This window comes from Chlorocebus sabaeus, chromosome 14 (genome assembly GCF_047675955.1).
Source record: "Chlorocebus sabaeus isolate Y175 chromosome 14, mChlSab1.0.hap1, whole genome shotgun sequence".
Classification (NCBI taxonomy): Eukaryota; Metazoa; Chordata; class Mammalia; order Primates; family Cercopithecidae; genus Chlorocebus; species Chlorocebus sabaeus.
In genome coordinates this window covers 31,914,023-31,937,437 of record NC_132917.1, presented here as the reverse complement: position 1 = coordinate 31,937,437, position 23,415 = coordinate 31,914,023, and the positions used below count along the sequence as shown (strand labels likewise).

The 23,415-nt window shown below is 39.0% G+C and overlaps 1 protein-coding gene, 1 non-coding gene and 2 pseudogenes across 10 annotated transcripts in view; 1 reads left to right on the top strand and 3 right to left on the bottom strand.

Annotated features, from left to right (window-relative positions):
• The window catches only part of SLC30A6 (solute carrier family 30 member 6), a 57,941-nt gene that overhangs the window by 9,459 nt on the left and 25,067 nt on the right, over positions 1 to 23,415 (bottom strand). For 3 of the 9 annotated variants that reach the window (XM_073022908.1, XM_073022911.1, XM_073022913.1), the window contains 10 exons: positions 21,518 to 21,598; positions 20,984 to 21,019; positions 19,951 to 20,045; positions 18,590 to 18,682; positions 16,171 to 16,219; positions 15,736 to 15,855; positions 9,572 to 9,674; positions 7,634 to 7,681; positions 6,889 to 7,005; positions 5,000 to 5,068 (listed from right to left, as the gene is read on the bottom strand). In XM_073022908.1, the coding sequence (XP_072879009.1) occupies positions 5,000 to 5,068; positions 6,889 to 7,005; positions 7,634 to 7,681; positions 9,572 to 9,674; positions 15,736 to 15,855; positions 16,171 to 16,219; positions 18,590 to 18,682; positions 19,951 to 20,045; positions 20,984 to 21,019; positions 21,518 to 21,598 (811 nt within the window). The remainder of the gene's footprint in view (positions 1 to 4,999; positions 5,069 to 6,888; positions 7,006 to 7,633; positions 7,682 to 9,571; positions 9,675 to 15,735; positions 15,856 to 16,170; positions 16,220 to 18,589; positions 18,683 to 19,950; positions 20,046 to 20,983; positions 21,020 to 21,517; positions 21,599 to 23,415) is intronic. The other 6 variants (XM_073022914.1, XM_073022910.1, XM_073022909.1 and 3 more) reach the window with 6 other exon arrangements.
• LOC119627501 (U6 spliceosomal RNA) lies at positions 80 to 186 on the top strand. Its single transcript, XR_005243687.2, has one exon. It is a non-coding gene; the product is annotated as a U6 spliceosomal RNA (small nuclear RNA).
• LOC103220985 (ATP-dependent RNA helicase DDX50 pseudogene) lies at positions 9,681 to 11,627 on the bottom strand (annotated as a pseudogene).
• LOC140713313 (ATP-dependent RNA helicase DDX50 pseudogene) lies at positions 11,566 to 15,710 on the bottom strand (annotated as a pseudogene).

The following is a 23,415-nucleotide window of genomic DNA, read 5'->3' as shown; positions in this document are numbered from 1 at the left end:
CCAAGTTCTGAGTTGATGACTACATTCTTTGTGTTTATAAGCCATCCAACGTCATTAATACAATTAAAAGAATTGTTAAGTGGTCACTTTAGCAGCACATATACTCAAATTGGAACAATACAGATAAGATTAGCATGGCATCTGTGCAAAGATGACATGCAAACTCATGAAGCATTCCATATTTTAAAAAATTAATCTAAAAAAATAAAATAAAGGAAAGAATGGTTGAAAATGAACTATAAGACTCAAAGTGTGTAGTTCTAAAAGGCATTCTAGAAGGCAATTTGGGAATCTGCATCAAAAGCCATAAAAAAAAGTGAGTATTTTCTGATTTATAAAAACTTCTAAAAATTAATCTTAAGAAATAATCATGGATATTTACAAAGCTTATCCCATAAAAATGTTTATCCCAGGCTGGGCACGGTGGCTCATGCCTGTAATCCCAGCACTTTGGGAGGCCGAGGCGGGCAGATCACGAGGTCAGGAGTTCGGGACCAGCCTGGCCATCACAGTGAAACCCTGTCTCTACTAAAAATACAAAAAATTAGCCAGACGTGGGGCATGGTGGCGGATATCTGTAATCCCAGCTGTCCCTTTGCAGATTCTACAAAATGAGAGATTCCAACCTGCTGAATCAATAAAAAGGTTTTAACTCTGTGAGATGAATCTACATATCACAAAGCAGTTTCACAGATAGCTTCTTTCTAGTTTTTATCTACTTGGGAGGCTGAGGTAGGAGAATTGCTTGAACTTGGGAGGCAGAGGTTGCAGTGAGCCAAGATCATGCCATTGCACTCCAGCCTAGGCAACAGTGTGAGACTACGTCTCAAAAAAAAAAGTTTATCCCAGACCTGTTAATATAGGAAAAATAGAAGATAATCTAAATATTCACTAAGGGACTTAGGAAATAAATGATGGCATATTTAGATAATGTAAAACTAAGAAAACTAAAAATTACGTTGGACTCTTGCAAGGTGGCAGCAGTGGTGGCAGTTTTTGAACTGCCTCAAATATTTCCATTAAAACAAAGAAAGTAAAACAGCAAAACTGAAAATCTATGGACAATATCCACAAAAAACTAGGTAACCCAGTACTCCTATGAAAACCCAAATACAAGTGATGAGACCTTCAAGGTAACACAATCTGTGCAGCAGGAAGCAACAGCACATCTGACTGACCTAAAAACCCCAAAGCGGCTAAGAAGACTTAATGGAAATCTAGGACAGTCAATATGAGAAAAGCAGCTGAAACTGGGAGGAGTTTTGCACATTTCAACAGTGGGGAAATACACTGGGTCTGCATTAAGGGCTGGAATAGTCTGAGTCCTATGAGTTCTCAAAAGTAACCAGGCAAAGCTGCCCTCTAGAAAAAAGCCCCATATAAAAAAGAAACAATGGCAAGAAAATCCAAACTGAGTAGTACAGTTGAGACAAAGGATAGAAGAGGTTCAGATAAAAATGGAAGGCAGGGCCAGGCATAGCGGCTCGTGCCTGTAATCCCAACACTTTGGGAGGCCAAGGCAGTAGGAGTGCTTAAGGCCAAGAGTTCAAGACCAGCCTAGGCAACATACCAAGACTCAGTTTCTACAAAAAATTTTTAAAAGATCATCTGGGCATGGTGGCGTGTACCTGTAATCCCAGCTACTGGGAAGGTTGAGTTAGGAGGATCACTTGAGCCCAGACATTTGAGACTGCAGTGACCTATATGTGTACCACTCCCTCCAGCCTGGGTAACAGGGCAGGACTCTGTCTCTTAAAAAAAAAAAAAAAAAAAATGCTGGGCAGAGTGGCTCAGAAGACAAGCGGATCATCTGAGGTCAGAAGTTTGAGACCAGCCTGGCCAACATAGTGAAACCCTGTTTCTACAAAAAAATTCAAAAATTAGCTGGGCATGGTGGCATGCATCTGTAGTCCCAGCTACTGGGGAGGCGGAGGTTGCAGTGAGCCAAGATCATGCCATTGCACTCATTCCAGCCTGGCAACAGAGTGAGACCCTGTCTCAAAAAAAAAAAAAAAAAGGTAAAAATGGCAGAGAGGAACAGGGCCAGAATAATAAACTTTCTTCTTTTACAAAATCATCAGAAGATGGAGCTCTAGACCCATGAATCTGTACACACTACCCTAAAACATTCCTAATTTTAAAGTTCAGGAAAACTAACTTCACATAAAAATGAGTAACAGAAAAGGAGAGAGGATCAAATCCCACAAAAAGTTATACAAGAAAAAAAGAGACTGTAAAACAGATTATAAAAGATCACCAGACAGATAAAACTACATCAGATAAAAACTATAACCTACTTTTTAAAAACCAGCCAAAAGATATAAAACAAGAACATAAATCAGAATTAGAAAACCTTAGAAATGAGATGACAATTATAATACAAGAAAAAAGATCACTTTAGAAATGAAGACTTACCCAGAATAAATACAAACAAGGAAACATAGAGGTATACTTTAGGAGATATAAAAGGTTAAAAAAAAAAAACAAAAGTAAATTAAGAGAATGTAAGAATTTGAGAGAAAATAACAATAAGAAAGGCAAAGATCCAACATATTCAACATGTACATAACAGAAGTTTCCACAAAAGAAAACCAAAGAAAGAGAATAGAGCAAAAATTATGAACTATAATTAGATGTTTTAAAAAATTATTTTTGAAACAGCATTATTGAAAGGGTGTACTGTGGGCTGAGCGCAGTGGCTCACGCCTGTAATCCCAACACTTTGGGAGGCCAAGGCAGGCAGATCACTTGACATCAGGAGTACGAGACCAGCTTGGCCAACATGGTAAAACCCCATCTCTACTAAAAAAAACAAAAATTAGCTGGGTGTGGTGGTGTGCACCTGTAATCCCAGCTACTCGGGAGGCTGAGGCAGGAGAATCACTTGAACTCAGGAGGCAGAGGCTGCAGTGAGCTGAGATTGCACCACGGCACTCCCACCTGGGCGACAGAGCAAGACTCCACCTCAAAAAAAAAAAAAAGAGGAAAGAGTGCACTGCATACCTGAAATAACTGATGCAGAATGACCAACGCCAAGACGTAGTCTGGTAAAGGTACTGAACTTAAAAAAAAATCTTTTGGGCATCCAGGCAAAAAGATCAAGTCACATATAAAAGGAAAAAAATTAGACTATTATTAGGCATTGTCTCAGAAATGCTTCATGCCAGAAGTAAAAGGGATAATGTATTTTTAAGAAACTTGAAGCAAATGTGTACTGAAGAGTTTATATCCAGTCAAACTAATTTTTAATTATAATGTCCACAAGCTGCTTTCAACATTCAAGAATTTAGAGAATATTGTTCCCAACGGCCCCTTCTAAAGAATTTACTAGAGGAGTATAGTGTGATGGGTCCCCCACCAGGTAATTCGAGGGTGTATGTCCGCTGCCTGAACTCTGAAGGCCAGGCAGTGAGCCAAAGCCATGGTGCCCAGTCGAGGAGCAAGCGACCCTGAGAACCAAAGCTTTTAGAGAGCATCTGAGACCCTACCGAGGAAAACAGTCTCATTACATACATACAGTAGGCAAAGAGCGAGCAAATTAGCTTAAAAGCAGCTTAGAAATGGGAGGTGGGTAGATTTCTAAAGCTGTCCTGCTACTTCCCAGGAGTGCCCCGTAGGTAAGTCCTAATAAACTCACCTACTGGCCATGCTGAACCTGTCCAAGTCATTCTTTGGTCTCTTGACACTTTGGTCACTTGGCACCTTCCCAGTAAGGAGGGAGGGGATGTTACAGTCTCAAGTTTTTCTTCTAATAAATTTTAGACATCCAAAATAATGAGAGAGGGAAAGAGCTGGGGAAAGTGAAGGTGAAGAAACCATTTTCCCACTACAAAAGCACAGCCTGAAACTAAACACTGCAAAGTGGGTAACATCACTGACCTGCTGGACCAGCTTTGATCTGCTTATCTATAAATTTGTGCTATATTAGAAAAATCAAATCCTATTTTTTTAAATGATACTGTAGAAGAGTATTTAATGACATAAAAAACTGTTCATGATAAATTAAATGAAAAGAGCTAATTATAAAATAGCATGATCTCATTTCCTGTTTTTTTTGGAGACAGAGTCTCACTCTGTCACCCAGGCTGGAGTGCAATAGCGTGATCTTGGCTCACTGCAACCTCCGCCTCTCCTGCCTCAGCCTCCTGAGTAGCTGGAATTACAGGCGCGTGCCACACCACCATGCCCAGCTAATTTTGTATTTTTAGTAGAGACGGGGTTTCACCATGTTGGCCAAGCTGGTCTCGAACTCCCGACCTCAGGTGATCTGCCCACCTTGGCCTCCCAAAGTGCTGGCATTATAGGCATGAGCCGCGCCCACTCCACGATCTCATTTTCTAAGGAAAATAAATGTATAAACACCAAAATATCAACAGCAGTTTTCTTTAGATAAGATTACAGTGCTTTATGTTTTCTGTATTTTCCTCATCATTCCTAACCGTGTCATAAAAACGTCTCTCTGGTATTGAGGTTCAAACTGAATTAGAAAATACGAAATTTTATGCTGAAGCAAGTTGTGTTATTGTAGTTCTTCAAAATATTCAGCAAACTCTCCAAAATGAGAACTGCAGTTAAAAAAGAAAGCAATTGCACTTCTAATTTTTTAAAACATTTTATTTGGGAATTACACTGACTACAAATTTATCTTATCTGGACACTCTTGTATTATTACCATTAACATGTTTGAAGGGAAAAAAATAAAAACATTCTTCTATTGTTGGGATTACACGTCTGTAATCCCAACACTTTGGGAGGTTAAGGCGGGAGGACTGCTTGAGGCAAGGAGTTCGAGACCAGCCTGGGCAACAGAGTGAGACCCTGTCTCTAAACAACAAAAAATCCCTTAATTAGGTAATTGAATTCATGTACATTTTAGACTCTGCTTAACATAACTAGGAATCCAAAGGCTCCAGAAAATTTTAAGGAAATACTTTTTTTCAGTTTTAAAACTGGAAGACTATTTTAAATTATAACTAAAGTCATATGTAAACGAACATACCAATGAGCCAAAACCTAGGGTCCAAAAATGTTCATTTCGGACTTCTAAAACTCCATCCAAGGTAGATACCTAACCAAAAACAGAAAGAGGTGATCAGAGCTGTCTGTACTTAACATATCCAATGCAGTTTAGTCACATTGTGGACTTAGGCATAGCCAAATCCTGCACGAGGACACTCATTAGCTAAGAGAAGTCTCAGACCACTCAAGATACCATTCTTGTTTGTTCCATACTGACCCAAGACCTTGCTTTCCTAGTTTCTTGTTTGCCCCAATTCTTTTAGAATCAGGTCTCCACTGCTCAGTTTTAAACCCCTACCCCCACCAATTTATGCAACAGTGTATGGTTCTTTTCATTTTATCAATATGGAATATATTTATATCTAGCACTTTGTGGTATCAGATTTTTTACTTAATTTTTTTGTTTTCTCAATCACTTCTTTCTCTGAATTCCCTTATAACAAAGCTCTGCACAACACAGGATGTTGTTTGGATGTGAGTCTAGAAGAAATTCCAAGGCCAGATATATTGCATGTAGCCCACTGGTACAGTGGCACAGGACACATACCCAAGGCCAGGCTTCACTAGTTGAGAGTAGTACCCAGTTATACTGGTAAAAGTGGCCTCTGTGACACTGACAATCAAAGGTTTAAAATGGTTGCAACATCAAAATAGTTCATTATTTTATTTCTTCATTAGTAAGTAGGTGGAAATTTATAACAACTTAAAAGAAAGTCTAGGCTGGGCACGGTGGCTCATGTCTGTAATTCCAGCACTTTGGGAGGTTGAGGTGGGCAGATCACTTGAGGCCAGGAGTTCCAGACCAGCCAGGCCAACATAGTGAAACCCTGTCTCTACTAAAAAAGTACAACAATTAGCTGGTGGGGAGCAGAGAACACAGCACTGCACTCCAGACTGGGCGACAGAGCAAGACTCTGTAACCCCTAAAAAAAAAAAAAAATTCACAGCATTTGACTGGGCACAGTCGCTCATGCCTGTAATCCCAGAACTTTGGAAGGCCAAGATGGGAGGACGGCTTGAGGGCAGGAGTTCAAGACTAGCCTGGGCAATATAGTGAGACCCATCTCTTTTTATATATATATATTAAAAAACAACCAAAGGCTGGGCACGGTGGCTCACGTCTGTAATCCCAGCAGTTTGGGAGGTCAAGAGGGGTGGATCACTTGAGGTCAGGAGTTCGAGATCAGCCTGGCCAACATGGTGGAACCTCATCTCTACTAAAAATACAGAAATTAGCCAGGCGTGGTGGTGAGAGCCTGTAATCCCAGCTACTCAGTAGGCTGAAGTAGGAGAATCACTTGAACCCAGGAGGAGAATTGCTTGAACCCAGGAGGTTGCAGTGAACTGAGATCATGCCACTGCATTCCACCCTGGGTGATAGAGCAAGACTCAGTCTCAAAAAAAAAAAAAACAAAACAACAGGCTGGGCACGGTGGCTCATGCCTGTATTCCCAGCACTTTGGGAGGCTGAGGCGGGTGGATCATGAGGTCAAGAGATCAAGACCATCCTGTCTAACATGGTGAAACTCTGTCTCTACTAAAAATACAAAAGTTAGGGCAGGCGCTGTGGCTCATGCCTGTGACCCCAGCACTTTGGGAGGTTGAGGTGGGTGGATCACAAGGTCGGGGGTTCAAGACCAGCCTCGCCAAGATGGTGAAACCCTGTCTCTACTAAAAATACAAACATTAGCCAGGCATGGTGGTTGGCGCCTGTAATCTCAGCTGCTCAGGAGGCTGAGACAGGAGAATCACTTGAACCTGGGAGGCGGAGGTTGCAGTGAGCCGAGACTGTGCCACTGCACTCCAGCCTGGGCGACAGAGCGAGACTCTATCTCAAAAAAAAAAAAAAAAAAAAAATACAAAAGTTACCTGGGCGGGCCAGACGCAGTGGCTCATGCCTGTAATCCCAGCACTTTGGGAGGCCGAGGTGGGCAGATCACGAGGTGAGGAGTTCAAGACCAGCCTGAACACAGTGAAACCCTGTCTCTATTAAAAATATGAAAATTAGCTGGGTGTGGTGGCATGCACTTCTAGTCCCAGCAACTCACGAGGCTGAGGCAGGAGAATCACTTGAACCTGGGAGACGGAGGTTGCAGTGAGCCAAGACAGCACCACTGCACTCCAGCCTGGGCGACAGAGCGAGACTCTGTTTCAAAAAAAAAAAGTTAGCTGGGCATGGTGGCACATGCCAGTAGTCTCAGCTACTCTGGAGGCTGAGGAAGGAGAATCGCTTGAGCCCGGGAGGTGAAGGTTGCAGTGAGCTGAGATCGTGCCACTGCACTCCAGCCTGGCGACAGAGCAAGACTCCGTCTCAAAAAAAATAACTAAATAACTAAATAAAATAAATAAAAATCACAGCATTTATAATAGGTTGGTCGTTAGGCCATTACCTTCCACATTTACTTCAAGTGAATTTGATTTCCAAATTGAACAATTTTTAATTCTTCATATTTTTCTGTTTGCCACTATATTATGGCTCCTAGTATGTTACTGTGAAGAACACGAACTTCCCTAAAATAAAATTCTAGGTAGAGGTGAATAAAGTATTAGAAGTATCCACCTTTTCAATTCTCCGATATAAAATAAAATGATTTTATTTACTATTCCATCTTACCTCTCTGATGAGTTTGTCCAACTGACCAATGACATGCGGTGGTGTTGTCTGGGGAAAAATACAATAAAATATGAATAACGGCGGGAGGAAAAAAGTTTGCCAACAATGGTCCTGAACCCGCTCCCCAAAAGGATTTTTAAGCCAGCCTTTGCTTTGACAGGTGTCCTATCATTAGAGAAGAGAGGTTTCAACTGGCCCCACTAGTGGAGCAATGTCATCCACTGGCCCATACCTGTTTTTCTATCTTGAAGACAAGATAAAAAGATAAATAACACTTAACCAACCAACCAACTTTTAAAAAATCTTTGGGAAATGGTTAGAAAGGTAATATTTTGTATAGGGCATAGCACTATGCAACTATTATCTTATTATTTTTATTGTTTCTGGAGATGGAGCTACTGCCTTAAGTTTTGGAAAAGGCATAAGGGTAAGACAGAAGCAACCACAGTGCTTACATGCACATCTAGCCCTGGGAAACTGCCTTTCTATTCAGGGTGTTCCTATTGTTTCAGTAAGTAGCAATGTGTCATTTAAAATTTTAAGTTTGAAATTTTAAAGTCTCACTAACTCAGTGGCAGGAAATAATAAAATAGTCATAACCAGATTACACAAAAGCCAGAGCACATTACTGAGGGAAAATAAATATCTAAAAAAAATTTCAGGCTGGGTGCAGTGGCTCATGCCTGTAATCTCAGCACTTTGGGAGGTTCAAGGTGGGTGGCTCACCTGAGGTCAGGAATTTGAGACCATCCTGGCCAATGTAGTGAAACCCCAACTCTACTAAAAATACAAAAATTCTAGCCATGCGTGGTGGCACGTGGCTGTAGTCCCAGCTACTTGGCACGCTGAGAGAGGAGAATCGCTAGAACCCAGGAGGTGGAGGTTGCAGTGACCTGAGTTTAGCGCCACTGCACTCCAGCCTGTGCAACAGAGACTCCGTCTCAAAAAAAAAAAAATTTTAAGTAACATTGTTTTCACTTGAAACATAATAATAATTTTAAATGTATGATTTTGTCACATTATAAATACAGGAGGATTTGTGCCTATTTTACGGGCTAATGGACTTTCATCAAGTTCTTACTATATGAATTTCAGAGATTATTGTTTGACTTCATTTCTAGCAGGAGCTTCCAGTAACTAAAAATTTCACAATCTGTACTGTTAAAGGGAGGGCATTAACAAAACATTTTGTTTTGTTTTTCTGAGATGGAGTCTTGCTGTGTCGCCCAGGCTGGAGTGCAGTGGTACAATGTCAGCTCACTGCAACCTCCACCTCCTGGGTTCAAGCAATTCTCCTGCCTCAGCCTCCTGAGTAGCTGGGATTACAGGTGCATACCACCATGCCTGGCTAATTTTTGTATTTTTTTTAGCAGAGACAGGGTTTCACCATGTTGGCCAGGCTGGTCTCGAACTCCTGACCTTGTGATCCGTGCACCTTGGCCTCCCAAAGTGCTGGGATTATAGGCGTGAGCCACCTCGCCTGGCCAAAAAACTTTTTGTAATTAAAAAATATGGCTGGGCACAATGGCTCTCGCCTATAGTCCCAACACTTTGGGAGGCCGTGGCAAGAGGATCATTTGAGCCCAGGAGTTTGAGATTAGCCTGGGCAACATAGTGACAGCTCATCCCTACAAAAATTTTTAAAAATTAGCTGGGTGTGGTGGTGTGTATCTGCAGTCCTAGCTACTCAGGAGACTGAGGTGGGAGGGTCCTCTGAGCCTGGGAGGTCAAGGCAGCAGTGAGCCGAGATCCCACCACTGTACTCCAGTCTAGATGACAGAGCGAGGCCCTGTCTCTAAAAATAATAATAATAATAATAAATTAAATTAAATTAAAAAATAAAAATTTCACAATCTGGTAGAAGAACACATGCAACTTTTTAATCTGGTAGAAGAACATGGCTAACATTAAGCATGTACATTGGAAGAAGAACCTTACCTGGAGTAAGACTTTCCCACTGTACACACTCATGGGATACATAGTGCCAAATGTCATCAAGGCAATGGCTATAGCAGAGACAGTGTCTACGGCAAAATAATTACTAAAAGGAAAAAACAATTTTACATTTTAAATTTATATCTCACTGAGCATATTACAACTAAATCTCCTGAACATTAATTATCTAAACCAATAGGACTGAGCAACAGGACACAATTTTACCACAATTGGCTACTACTCGCAAAGAAACATTTCAAAGAAAAAAACTCCAGTTTTTAGAATTCTTTCCTGTCAAAGTTTAGTGGAAAAATAACTAATAATTATGTTAATTAGTAGGAAGAGGTATGATGAAAAAAATGTGGACATTTCTCCGTTATGCATTTTTTTGTCAAACTACCTGTCAACTAGAAAGAGCTGAAATATATTTTTTTGCTTGAGACAGACAAAAAACTTCAACTGGTAATTTTTTTTTTTAAAAGACAATAAAAGGAGGTTTTTTAATTCAAAGGTATAACTGGGTAAGTAGATTTGTTTACAATCATTCTTGTGAAATACTTTTTAAAAAAATATGACCAATTTCTTTGCAAATAGTAGACACATACCTCAACTATGATGACCTAATTTTTGGTGGATAATGTACATGATTAGGCAGAAATAGGCAAGCTCATACTGGTAGATTAACCATCAAATAGTGAAAACTCTGTTTGTAGCTCCCACTTCTTGATCGATTTCTATTCCCACTTCGTCTTTTACCACCTTGTCGATTTCCTGAGCGACTCCTTTGTCCACTCTGTCTACCTGACCGGCTGCCAGATCAACCACTTGACCAGCCCGACTGGCCACTTGACCAGCAACTCCTCTGTCTGGAATTAGAGGATGCGTTTCCATCATAATATTATTCAATTTCAGGTAATTTGGCTGGCACTGAGAGTATCCAGTCGGAATCATGCCACTCTGCCTGTAACCTTTCTGACTTAGTTGTAGGAACACCAAAGCAAACACCCACATTTCCTTTCAGGAGGCACATTCTGGTAATCTGAGACACTGCATTACTACTCAGTTTTCTGTTAAGTTCTTTTCAAGCACAGCTGACATCCTGTATTTCCTCTAGGCTTTCCAGAGTCATGGTCACAAATCCCTTATCAGAGGTGATCAAAGATCGTGGTTCAAAGCTTGATGCACCAGAAATGTGGGCCAAAGCTGCAGCCAAGGCATCCACTGCCCCTTTCTCTTCTATTAGTATCTGAGCTGATGGCTGGAAAAAATCAACAGCAGCATAAAAAAAGGAAGCCAGAGAGCTTATGGCATCCATGCTTTTAGACTTAACTAAATAAATTGTAGAAGGAACAGCTACATATTTAAAAGTAATTCCTGCTTTTTGTTCCACATATCTTAGTTGACCTCTTTCTCTTGGTTGATAAAAACATACACAAATCCCTGTCCGTCCAGCTCTACCTGTGCGTCCAGAACGATGGATATAGGACTCAATATTCTGAGAAGAACTTTGAATCACCAGGTCAACTTCAGGAATGTCCAAACCACGGGCAGCCACATTGGTTGCCACCAAAACTTTAAAACTACCTTCTCTGAAGCCTTTTAGTGTAATTTCTCTTTGTGACTGTGCAATGTCCCCATGTAAACACTGGGCATTCTGTTTTATGTGTGGATTCATGGCCATTTCAGTTACATTCCTCTTGGTCTCACAGAAAATAATAGCCCTCCCTTCAGACCCACTGCAGACTTGAAGGACATCTCCAATAACTGCTGGCCTCTGAGAGCAATGACACTGGATGGCCAAATGTTCCACAGTAGCTACAGCCTTTTGAGTATTTTTCTAACAAAGTCAACCTGTTCGTATCTGGATTTCATGCATTTTTTTGCAACTTTGTATACTGTCGGCAAGCTGCAGAAAAAAGTAAAGTCTGAGGATTGTCTTCAGAATCAGTTTTGTAGGATTCATGAATAATATCATCAACTTGTTCAGCAAAACCTAAATCTAACATTTGATCCGCTTATCAAGCACAACGTGGCACAGTTTAGAAAGATCCAATCGGAGCTGGGCGCAGTGGCTCACGCTTGTAATCCCAGCACTATGGGAAGCCAAGATGGGTGGATCACGAGGTCAGGAGATCAAGACCATCCTGGCTAACATGGTGAAACCCCGTCTCTACTAAAAATACAAAAAAAAATTAGTCGGGCGCAGTGGCAGGCACCTATCGTCCCAGCTACTCAGGAGGCTGAGGCAGGAGAATGGTGTGAACCCAGAAGGTGGAGCTTGCAGTGAGCCCAGATCACGCCACTGCACTCCAGCCTGGGCAACAGAGCAAGACTCCATCTCAAAAAACAAACAAACAAACAAAAAACTGTTTCTTGATTTCTCTGGAGTCTTTCAATCAAAGGGATGGCAAAAGAGAATGTCTTTCTTTCCTGTTCCCGTCCGTGCTTGAGCTATTAAATATTTTCCTTCATATACAGGACCAAAAGTCTTAACTAGAATAGGAAAGAGAGATGTTTCCTATTCAGAACTTCGACCTTTCAGAAGTTTTACATTCTCTTCAGAAATAGGAAAATTGGAGAAGGCTCCTTCTTTCTGCTCACGTGTTAAGGTCTCCTCTAGTTTATTATCACTTGATTTATGAGTAGAACTATCTAAGGATGATACTTGCTTTTTTTTTCACATTCATCAATATCTCCATTCAGTAGATCTTTTCTTACTGACTTACGAGATTTAAAGAATTCATCTGAAAGTCTATTAAATCCTCCTTCAGTATCTCCATTTAGCTTCTCTTTCATTTTAGTTTTTTTCATCTTGGGAGCATCCAGGTAATCTGTAACACCATTTTCTCTTGTTCCTGATTTCTCATCTGAGTCATAACGGTGCCTTGACTTCCTTCTGTCACTCCAGCACTATGTAATGTGCTCTCAGCGTATCTTGTTTCAATCTTCGTAACAACCATATAAAGGAAGTACAGGTCCATAATCCATTATCTGAAATTGTGATATCCATAACGCCCTTTTGCCTCTCCTTCTTCTGGCTCTCGGACTCCTCCAAGGGTGCTTCCAGTTCCATAATGTACCCCAAGAGGAGTTTCCCAGGCATTACTGGCCACTGCTGCCTCCCTCCGGATACAGTGGCCACAACCACCTACAGGCAGAGCAAACGTGAAAGGAAGCAGGGGCAGGGCGCCCGCTCGGCCTTGGCCGCGTGTCACTCAACTAGTAATTTTTGATAAAGAAAGACTAATGAAATATGTCAGTAATTATATCAATTTTCCAGTAAGCGATAATTATTTCCAATAAAAGTTCAAATTCCCCAGGAATTTCACCAGGTAAGATTCTCCAGGAATTTTTTATGGTAACACTGTAGCCAACATCAACAATTCAAACTGGCTGAAGTTCTACCAACAATACAGACCAAAATGCCAATAATTAAAAGCTGATTGTGCACTCTTTTCTACTTTTCCCCACATGCTGGGAATAGAAATGTGGATGAGACACAATCCTTGCCCTAGAAATAATAGGAGATACACATGTGAAAAACATAATGAAGCACTTCGGGCACTAAGGCAGAAATGTCTACAGTGTACCATGGCTGCACCAAAGATTGAGTGACAAGGCTACTGGGGTGGGGATAATCCAGAAAGGCCAAATATAAAAAGAGAAGGTGACATTTGGGCAGAGACTTCAAAGATGAGCAAGTGAAAGCAGCATGTGCAGGGGCATGAAAACCATCACCCAGCAATAAAACCACAAATGGTCAGGAATACATAGATGGTTAGTAAGGTTGGTAGGAGCCTGATTACACAGGACTCTGTGTAATATAATTATATTATATATAATATATATTATATATGTTGACAATATAATATATATGATATAATATATATCATAATTATATCATGATATATATTATGATATATAATATGATATATATTATATATATATATGTCTCATATATATATAACCTCCACCTCCTGGGTTCAAGCGATTCTCCTGCTTCAGCCTCCCAGGTGGTTGGGATTACAGGTGTGCATCACCATGCCCAGCTAATTTTTGCATTTTTAGCAGAGACAGGGTTTTGCCATGTTGGCCAGGCTGGTCTTGAACTCCCGACATCAGGTGACCTGGCCGCCTCGGCTTCCCAAACTGCTGGGACTACAGGTGTGAGCCACCGCACCCAGCCAAATAAATAAATATTAATAAACAATTACACAAGGCTTAGAGATGAATTAGAAATGGCTTGGGGAGTAGTGAGAGGGGAGGAGGGAGGAAAAGTGGATATTTAAGGATGCACTGGAGTTCTTCAAAAAACTAAAATATTAGGGGGATGTGGGGGGATGGTTAACGGATACAAAAATATAGTTAGAATAAATAAAATCTACTATTTGATAGTAAAACAGCGTTACTACAGTCAACAATAATTTATTGTACATTTAAAAATAAACAAGAGCATAATTAGATTATAACACAAAGAAAAAATAAATCCTTGAGGTGATGGATACCCCATTTATCCTGATGTGATTATTATGCGCTGTATGCCTGTATCAAAATAACTCATGTACCCCATAAATATATATACCTACTATGTGCCCACAAAAATAAAAAATTAAATAAATTAGATAAATACAGAATTATCATATCATATGACCCAGTAATTTCACTTCTGGGTATATACCCACAAGAATTAAAAGGAAGGACTCAGGTATTTGTACACTCGGGTTCACAGTGGCATTATTCACAATAGTGAAAGAAATGGAACCAATTCAAATATCCATTGATAGATAAATGGGTAAACAAAATGCGTTGTTTACCCATTGTGCACTGGAATGTGACTCAGCGTTAAAAAAGAACAAAATTCTGACACGTTACAACATAGATGAACCTTGAGGACATTATGCTAAGTGAAATAGGCAGACACAAAAGAACAAATATTATATGATTTCATTTCTATGAAGTACTTAGAGAAGTCAAATTCCTAGAGACAGAAAGTAGAATGGTGGTTTCCAGGGGCTGTGAGGAGGAAGAAAAGGAAAGCTGTTTAATGAGCATGGAGTTTAAGGAAGGAAGGAGGAAAAAGGTTCTGGAGATGGACGGTGGTAATGGTTGCATGTAACATCACTAAATTGTACACTCAATGTAAATAAAAAACTCTATGTTGGGACTACAGGCATGAGCCACTATGGCAGATGGATCACCTGAGGTCAGGAGTTCAAGACTAGCCTGGCCAACATGGCAAAACCCCATCTCTATTAAAAATACAAAATTAGCCGGGTGTGATGCCAGGCGTCTGTAATCCCAGCTACTCGGGAGGCTGAGGCAGGAGAATTGCTTGAACTCGGGAGGCGGAGGTTGCGGTGAGCCGAGATCATGCACTCCAGCCTGGGCACCAAGAGCGAAACTCCATCTCAGGAAAAAAACAACTCTATGCAATTTAAAATAAGAATGCATTGGCATAAATGACAGTATTTTTCTTGTATCTCCCATTCACTGAGATGGGAGATACAAGAAAAAACAGTTTCGGAGTTAAGGGAAAATAGGTTCAGTTAAAGTAGACACATAATGAAGTCAGGAAGACACGTCTTTTCTAATTCAATAGAGATGTGGGCTGGAAATAAAAATCTGGGAATCCCACAGAAGTAGCAAACAAAAACAAATACTTGCATGTGATTTTAAAGGAAAATACACAAAACAGCAAGAAGAAGAAGGACAAATTCTAGTAAAGACTAATATTTAAAAGGTGGGTAGCCAAAGAATCATATGCCATAACATGTTAAGCTTAAAGCAGCTGTAAAGCCTATTTCCTAAAAGGCTTTATTTTTAAAAAATTGTTTCACACCTACGTCCTCTTCTCCTCCCTCTCTCAGCAATAGCAGCTGTGGTTCAGATCTCTTTCTTACTGTTCTCTTTTCTGTTTTACTCATCAGGTCAGCAGTAGGCAATTTAAATTGTTTTCCAGTCTGCTTTATATATTGTGGTAAGAAATACTTATTGAACCCAAGCCCCTTAAGTTTTCAGATGAAGACACCTAAGGAAAAGACGTGATCTAAGTTACACAGGTCATAAACAAACCTGCTAGAAGCTTGACCACTATCCATCCTGCTGATGCTCTTATAATTAAGGCCCCAGAAATCAAAACATACTTGACAACAATAAAAAATACTCACTTAATTTCAATGAGCATATAAGTAATGCAAAGAGCAAATGCTCCAGCAAGATCAATCAAAACAAATGGATTCATTCGGGGAAGGAAGATACTGCTAAGTCCTGGAATAATTCCACACAAGCTAAGAAAAAAACAAACAGAAAGAGTATCCATTAGCAGAACTCACATAAAACTGGTGACAACCTTGTAAAGATAATTTGTATTTTGGTACCACATAGTGTACTTCTTAAAGAAAGCAAAAAGGATTTGTGAACAAAGCCCTTTCACTTATAAAGTTCTCTTTTGTATTGTCAATTAAAAAGTAAAAGGAGAATAACAATCTGATCTGTGATTCATGTAGTAACCTCAGCAATGAATAATTTAAGTTCCCATGATAGATGCATTTCTTGTGTATTCCTTTAAGTTATGCATATCATGAAACTCCATAACATCTTACCTTCGACTAAGATCTGCAACATGCTCTTGAAGCCAGCTCGTACTAGCAGCTTTAAGAAGAAAATACTTAAATTATCTATATAGAAGAAAATAAACCACTATCCGAAATATTTGAGTTCTTTAATTTTAAAAAACAAATTTGGCAGTGACTGAATAACATTACAAAAGAACATGCTACTCCTCAAATCTATAAATGTTTCCTCTTTTATGCCCTTATGCCACTAAGTCAAAAGCAGTTTCAACTATTATACAATATACAGTTGACCTGAAGGAATTAGTGAACTTAGATATGTCATTGTTACTATTAAAGTTTTAAAGATTCTTTATACTTTTTCTTTTGAGATAGAGTTTTACTCTTTTTGTCCAGGCTGGAGTGCAGGGGTGCCACCTCAGCTCACTGTAACCTCCCTCTCCTGCGTTCAAGCAATTGTCCTGCCTCAGCCTCCCATGTGCCTGGGATTGCAGGTGCGTGCCACCACACCTGGCTAATTTCGTATTTTTAGTAGAGATGGGGTTTCACCATGTTGGTCAGGCTGCTCTTGACCTGGGTTTCACTATGTTGGTTAGGCTGGTCTTGAACTCCTGACCTCAGGTGATCCGCCTGCCTCGGCCTCCCAAAGTGCTGGGATTACAGGTGTGAGCCACTGTGCCCGGCGGTTCTTTATACTTTTAAGCAGAGCTTCCTAACCAGTGTGCTGGGAACGGGCCATAGGTATAGGCTGAGTATCCCAAATCTGAAAACCAAAAATCCACAACTTTGAGCACCAACATGATACTCAAAGGAATATCAATATCATAGGTATCAATATCAATATCAATGCTCATAGGAATATTTTGGATTTTGAATTTTCAGGTTTGGGATGCTCAACCCATATATATAATTCAAAGACTCCAAAATCTAAGACAACCTAAAATGTGAAACACTTCTGGCCCCAAGTATTTCAGATAAGGGATATTCAAATGACATACAAATTACTTCCCTCAACTCTCAAAAAAGCCAGGTGAGGACCTGGATACCTACAAAGACACCTGTCAGTTACTATTCTTGGACAAGTAGCCTGTGTCTAGGCTCAAGAATCCTCTTCCATTTATCCCAGAGTGCTACAGAAATATCCATTTTTAAAATGTGTACCATAATGTAAAAAAGATTGGCAAGACTTATGCAAAAGAAAAACAGTTGAGCAGTTAAGTAAGATGTCAGAATATCTGGCTTTAAATGATAGCTCTGCCTTTAACTAGATGTGTAGCACTGGGTAAGTAATTTAATCTCTCAGTGCCTTAGTGTAAAATGGGCATAATAAAAGTATTTACTTCATATGGCTAGAATTAAATGGGCTATTCTACGTAAAGTATTTAGCAGTGCTTGGCATATAGAAAGCACTTAATATTATTTTCCACTTAAATTTCAAGTAATTTCACAAATCTTTTTTCTTTTTCTTTTTTTCTGAGATGGAGTTTCACTTTTGTCACCCAGGCAGAAGCGCAATGACGTGATCTCGGCTCACTGCAACCTCCACCTACCAGGTTAAAGGGATTCTCCTGCCTCAGCCTCTCGAGTACCTGGGATCACAGGTGCCTGCCACCATGCCTGGCTAATTTTTATCATTTTTTAGTAGACAGGGTTTTGCTATGTTGGCCAGGCTGGTCTCGAACTGCTGACCTTGTGATCCGCCTGCTTTGGTCTCCCAAACCGCTGGGATTACAGGCGTGAGTCACCAGACCCAGACTTCATTATTTTTAAAGCCAGAGTCTTGCTATGTTTCCCAGGCTGGACTCAAACTCCTGAGCTCAAGCAATACAATCACCTCAGCCTCCTGAGTAGCTGGGACTACAGGCACATGCTACCAAGCCCAGCTAATGTCACAAATCTTGATGTTTCTGGGAACCTTCATTTCCAGCTAATGAAAATATACAGTAGGCTGGGAGCAGTGGCTCACGTCTGTAGTCCCAGCACTTTGGGAGGCTGATGTGAGAGGACTGCTTGAGCCCAGGAGTTTGAGACCAGCCTGGATAACACAGGGAGACTTTGTCTCTATAAAAAATAATAATAAAATAAAATAAAATTAAATTAAATTAATAAAGATATAAACTAGATAACTTTTCTGGAAATAAATTTGGCAATATACAACAAAGCCTTTAAAAAATACTATATTTTTAATCCAGTAAATAATTCCTTCTCAGGGAATTTATCCTACAGAAAGAATAAAAAATGCAGACAGAGTTGATCTAAAGAGGCTGATTATAGAGTTATTTATAAAAGGAAAAGTTGGAAATGTATACAATATTTTAAAATATTCATAACAGAATACTATGCAAGCATTAAAAAATCATTTACATTCAAAGAGTATTTAATGAGAAGCAATACTGAAGACATAATGCTAACAAAAAAGCCAGACACGGCCGGACGCAGTGGTTCATACCTGTAATCCCGGCACTTTGGGAGGCCAAGGTGGACAGATCACCTGAGGTCAGGAGTTTGAGACCCGCCTGGCCAACATGGGGAAACCCCGTCTCTGCTAAAAATATAAAAATCAGCCAGGCATGGTGGCACATGCCTGTAACTCCTTGAACCAAGGAGGCACAGGTTGCAGTGAGCTAAGATTGTGTCACTGTACTCCTGCCTGGGCAAGAGAGTGAGACTCCGTTTCAAAAAAAAAAAAAAAAAAAAGCCAGGCATAAAATTGTAATATATACAATTCTAAGTAAGCACATAAAATTATATGTACGTGTGCATACAATACAAAAAAGTGAAAGTAATAACATAGAAATGTTAACATATTATCTGTGGGTCATAAGATTATCAGTAGTCTTATTTCCTTCTTATGTCTTCCTGATCTTTACAGAGAAATAGTGTTTCTAAATCTCTGCACCATCTTAAAAATTTCTAGAGTGTTATAGTATTTTATAAATTATGAATTTTTTTCAAGAAATTCAGGTGATCATAAGTAACATTATTTATTTTTCTAATTCATGCAGTAATTCTTTAACTCATACAAACACAACTTATCTTCATAACATTCATGAAGTTGTTTAAACTTGAATGGGCATTTCAGAAAACTTTCTTCTCTTGACTGTCCTAGAGTGAGATCTAAAAAGATCCACACCTATCTGTGCTTCTCTATACTTCAAAGTGTGGATCTGTGCAAACATCCCACTTCTGTTTTCACCTCACTTCTCCATCTCTTAGTGGCTAACTCTTTTGTGCGTTAGTGGGATTCCAAAACACTGAAATTGTTGAAAAATGCCAATAATTTAGACTGCAAAAGTGAAAAATCAGTCTGAAGTTGTAAACACTTCAAAATAAAAGAATATTTCAAAAGAAATAAAGTTTGGCTACTTGCAAATATATATGCCCATCCACCATTGCCAAAGAGAAGTTCCTGGGAACTTACTTTATTAACAAAATACAACTATTTTCAATTAGCATATCAACTATTCTAAGTATACCGAGACTTCTAAAATGCTTACAATAGACTTTTCTTAGATAGATTACACATTTAAAATCTCACATTATTTGGTAAATGTAATTTTTCATCATCATATGATTTAATTTACAGGTCACTCCTGCCTGTTTCAAAATAATTTGTTATTTTAAAGCTTGAACTAATGAGACTTTGTTTTATAATTTTCCACTTAAAAAAGACTTGAGAACATTTGGGCTAGTTCTCTCTTCTCTTCAGAATATACTTCCTTATTGATTTGAGTGAATGAAACAAACAAAAGACTTGTTTTTATAAGAGATTAGTTGGATTTTTATATTAATAGTAAATAAAAAACATACCTTCTGAGACATAAGCAAAAGGTTTATTCCGAATAGAAAGCATCGTGAACAGGTTGAAAGAAAGAGCCACAAAAGTACCAACTAATAATCTTCCCCTAAAAAGAATGATAACATTCACCTTTAATTTGTTCTTGGTATTATCAGTAGGTAATTTCAATACGTAGAGGGACTAAGAGGTGGGAAGGTAAAGTGGTCTGCTTTAATGATTCAGTGTTTCCAGATACAGAACCTGAACTTAGTTTCTAGCCCCATCACCCATGTCCCATCTACTGTTGCTCCCTCTTACAAAGGATAAGAAAGGACTTTTAGCATTAACAGTATCTTCCTACAGGTAAACGCTGTTATAAATCTGTATAAATGTTAATGGTATTTGTTTTATGATATGCTGGACAAATCAGACTTTTCAGAATTACACTGATCAGAATAGATAAGGTCCACATAGTTGGCAACTATGCGGTTGAGAAATACAATTGTTTTTTCATATATATGATACATACAATTCTCTTTTCATATATATATGAAAATCACATAGTTGCAATATATATGAAACATATATATACATTTCTTTTTTTTTTGGAGACAGGGTCTCACTCTGTTGCCCAGGTTGGTCTTGAACTCCTGGGCTCAAGCGATCCTCCTGCCTTAGCCTCCCAAAGTGCTGGGGTTACAGGTGTGAGCTGCTGAGCCTGGTCCAATTCTCTTTTCTATAGGTGCTATGAAAAGATTTTGAAGGTCAAATATGAAATTACAGAAGACTAGGGGAAGCTGGCTTAGTGCTTCCTAGGTGTGGAAATAATGAGAAGCCTGAAGCCAAGATAGAAAGGCCTTCCTGTGCAGTATAAAAATATTTAGAACTTGGGAACTGTTAAGGGTAAAGAAATGGAGTCTTGGTATTTGGGAATTTTGTTTGTGAAATACCAGCAAAAACTTATGTTGCCACAGTCTGAACTCTGACGTTGGCCAACTGTTTAATAATACATCAATTAATAATTAAGAATCAATAGTAAATTATATATCGAAAATAAAATCTCACGTGTGTATCTCGGGCTGTTCCAAAAAGCGTTCTGCACTAAAAGAAATAAAAATGTATTAAATAAGTCCTATAAATTGTAAAGTTAAAAAGCTTTATTAAATATATCATTAACCCACCTTAAAGTTCACAAAATCTTTTAGTAATATAACTATTAACTATTAGCAGTGATGAGGCAAGGAGACTCATAAATTATCCTTTTTAGTTGTTTTCTTTTTTCACAAATTATCCTTAATATGTAATTCGATCTTTCTCTGCCAAGCCGATATCAATGGGTGTGTAATAAGCATCAAACATGCCTGAATGAATCTCTGTTTCATTCACAACCACTTCTGACTCAATTTAGTAGCATTAAGGAAGTAAAAAAAAGTGAAACAGAAGAAAATGTCTGAAACATAAAAAAACTGTACCATCAAAACTCCAGCCCTGCTCATCTAAATTTTCATACCCTTGAAAGCAAATGTGTCTGATGGGTTTCTTTCATGTTCCCAAAGGTGTCATAGGTGGGATTTAGAGTAATATCATATACAAATGTACCTTTCTTTTAATATAAAGAGAGCTCCCAACTGTGCCAAGACTGTGGAGGCAAATACAGCCAGGACTTCTAATCTTTCAAATCTGAAACAAAAACATTAATTAGATCATCACAATTCTTCCAATTCACAAACCAGTCTCTCTAGAACACATTTACATTCATTTATTTGCTCACTTAATACACATAGGTGCTGTCTACTATGAGCCAAACACTGTTAGAGCAGATTAGGGTTTCTAGAAGAATAACAAACAATGAAAATCACAGATTCCAAAGAGTACCTATTTGTATAATTCCCAGGACCCAGAAGAGAGAGCACCTTCAGCCCATGCCAGAAGCTTTCTCTTCCCAGAAATACTTTAAAATTATTAAAAAAAAAAAAAAAAGACAATTACCAGGACCCACTTATAGTCCTTATTTTTCTAGAAATAATCACAATCACAATAATAACACTTAATTGACCCACTGTGCATTAGACACCAGAGTACTTAACATATTACCTCATCTAAACCTCCCAACCCCTTTTTAGAATTACTTTATCCACTTTTTTCTTTTTTTTGAAGAGATGGGGGTCTCGCTATGCTGCCCAGGCTGGACCCTGAACTCCCAGGCTCAAGTAATCCTCCCAGCTCAGCCTCCCGAGTAGCTGGGACTACAGGCATGTGCCACCACACTTGGCTCATTTTTTTTTTTTTCAAACAGATAAGAAATCTAGGACATAAAGAAGAAAAGTAACTGTTTAGAGTCATATAGCTAGCAAGTAGAAGGTTTTCAAACTCAGACACTCTGACTCTAGAGTTCATATTTTAACCACTTATTATACTGCCTCTCATTTCTATACATAATTACAGTGACATTATGAGCATATTTTATAATCCCTAGACTATATGCCAGAGGCCAGGAACTGTTGTTTTAGTTTTTCCTGCAACACCTGGTCTAACGGTATTCAATATTTATGGTAAGTATAAATGCTTAAAATTTTTCAAGAAAATAATCATGGAGGCACAGAAAAAATTTAAAAAATTAAGGCTGTACATCACATTGTTATGTGTAAAGGAAAAATGTTGGAATCAACAATATAACACTATATATTATTAAACAAAAAAAGTATTTATTGACATGGAAAAAGGTGAGTGAAAAGTAGGTTATAATAGAATACAAATTAAGTGTTTTTTCCAGCTACTGAAAAAATAAAAAAGAACAGAAAAAAACAGTATGCAAATGTACCAACGTTATTTGTGGAATTTGAGAAGCTGATATTAAAATGCATATGGAACTGCAAAACGTGAAGGAAAGCAAAGATAGTCTTGAAGAAGAACGAAGCTGGAAGATTTTTACTACCAGATATCAACAAGTATCTCAAAGCTGTAATAATTAACATAGTACGGTACTAATCCAAGTACAAATACACCAAATTGTACAGAAAAGAGAATCTAGAAACAGGCCTACACATATATAGTCATCTGATTTGTGAAAAAGGTGGCACATAAAAGCAATAAAGAAGAGCCAGGTGCGGTGGCTCACACATGCAATCCCAGCACTTTGTGAGGCCAAGGCAGTTCAAGATCAGCCTGGCCAACATGGCGAAACCCCGTCTCTACTAAAAATACAAAAAATTAACTGGGCGTGGTGGTGTGTGCCTGTAATCCCAGGTGCCTGGGAGGCTGAGGCATGAGAATTGCTTGAACCTGGGAGATGGAGGTTGGAGTGAGCCGAATTGCGCTACTGCACTCCAGAATATGCCTTTACTCCTGCTTCACACCATACCAAAAAAATCTATTCCAATTGGATTGTAGGATTAAATACGAAAAATTGAACAGTAAGGCTTCTAGGTGATAACAGGGCAAAGTGTCTTTATGACCTGGGGGCATGCCAAGATTTCTTAACAAATACACAAAAGGAC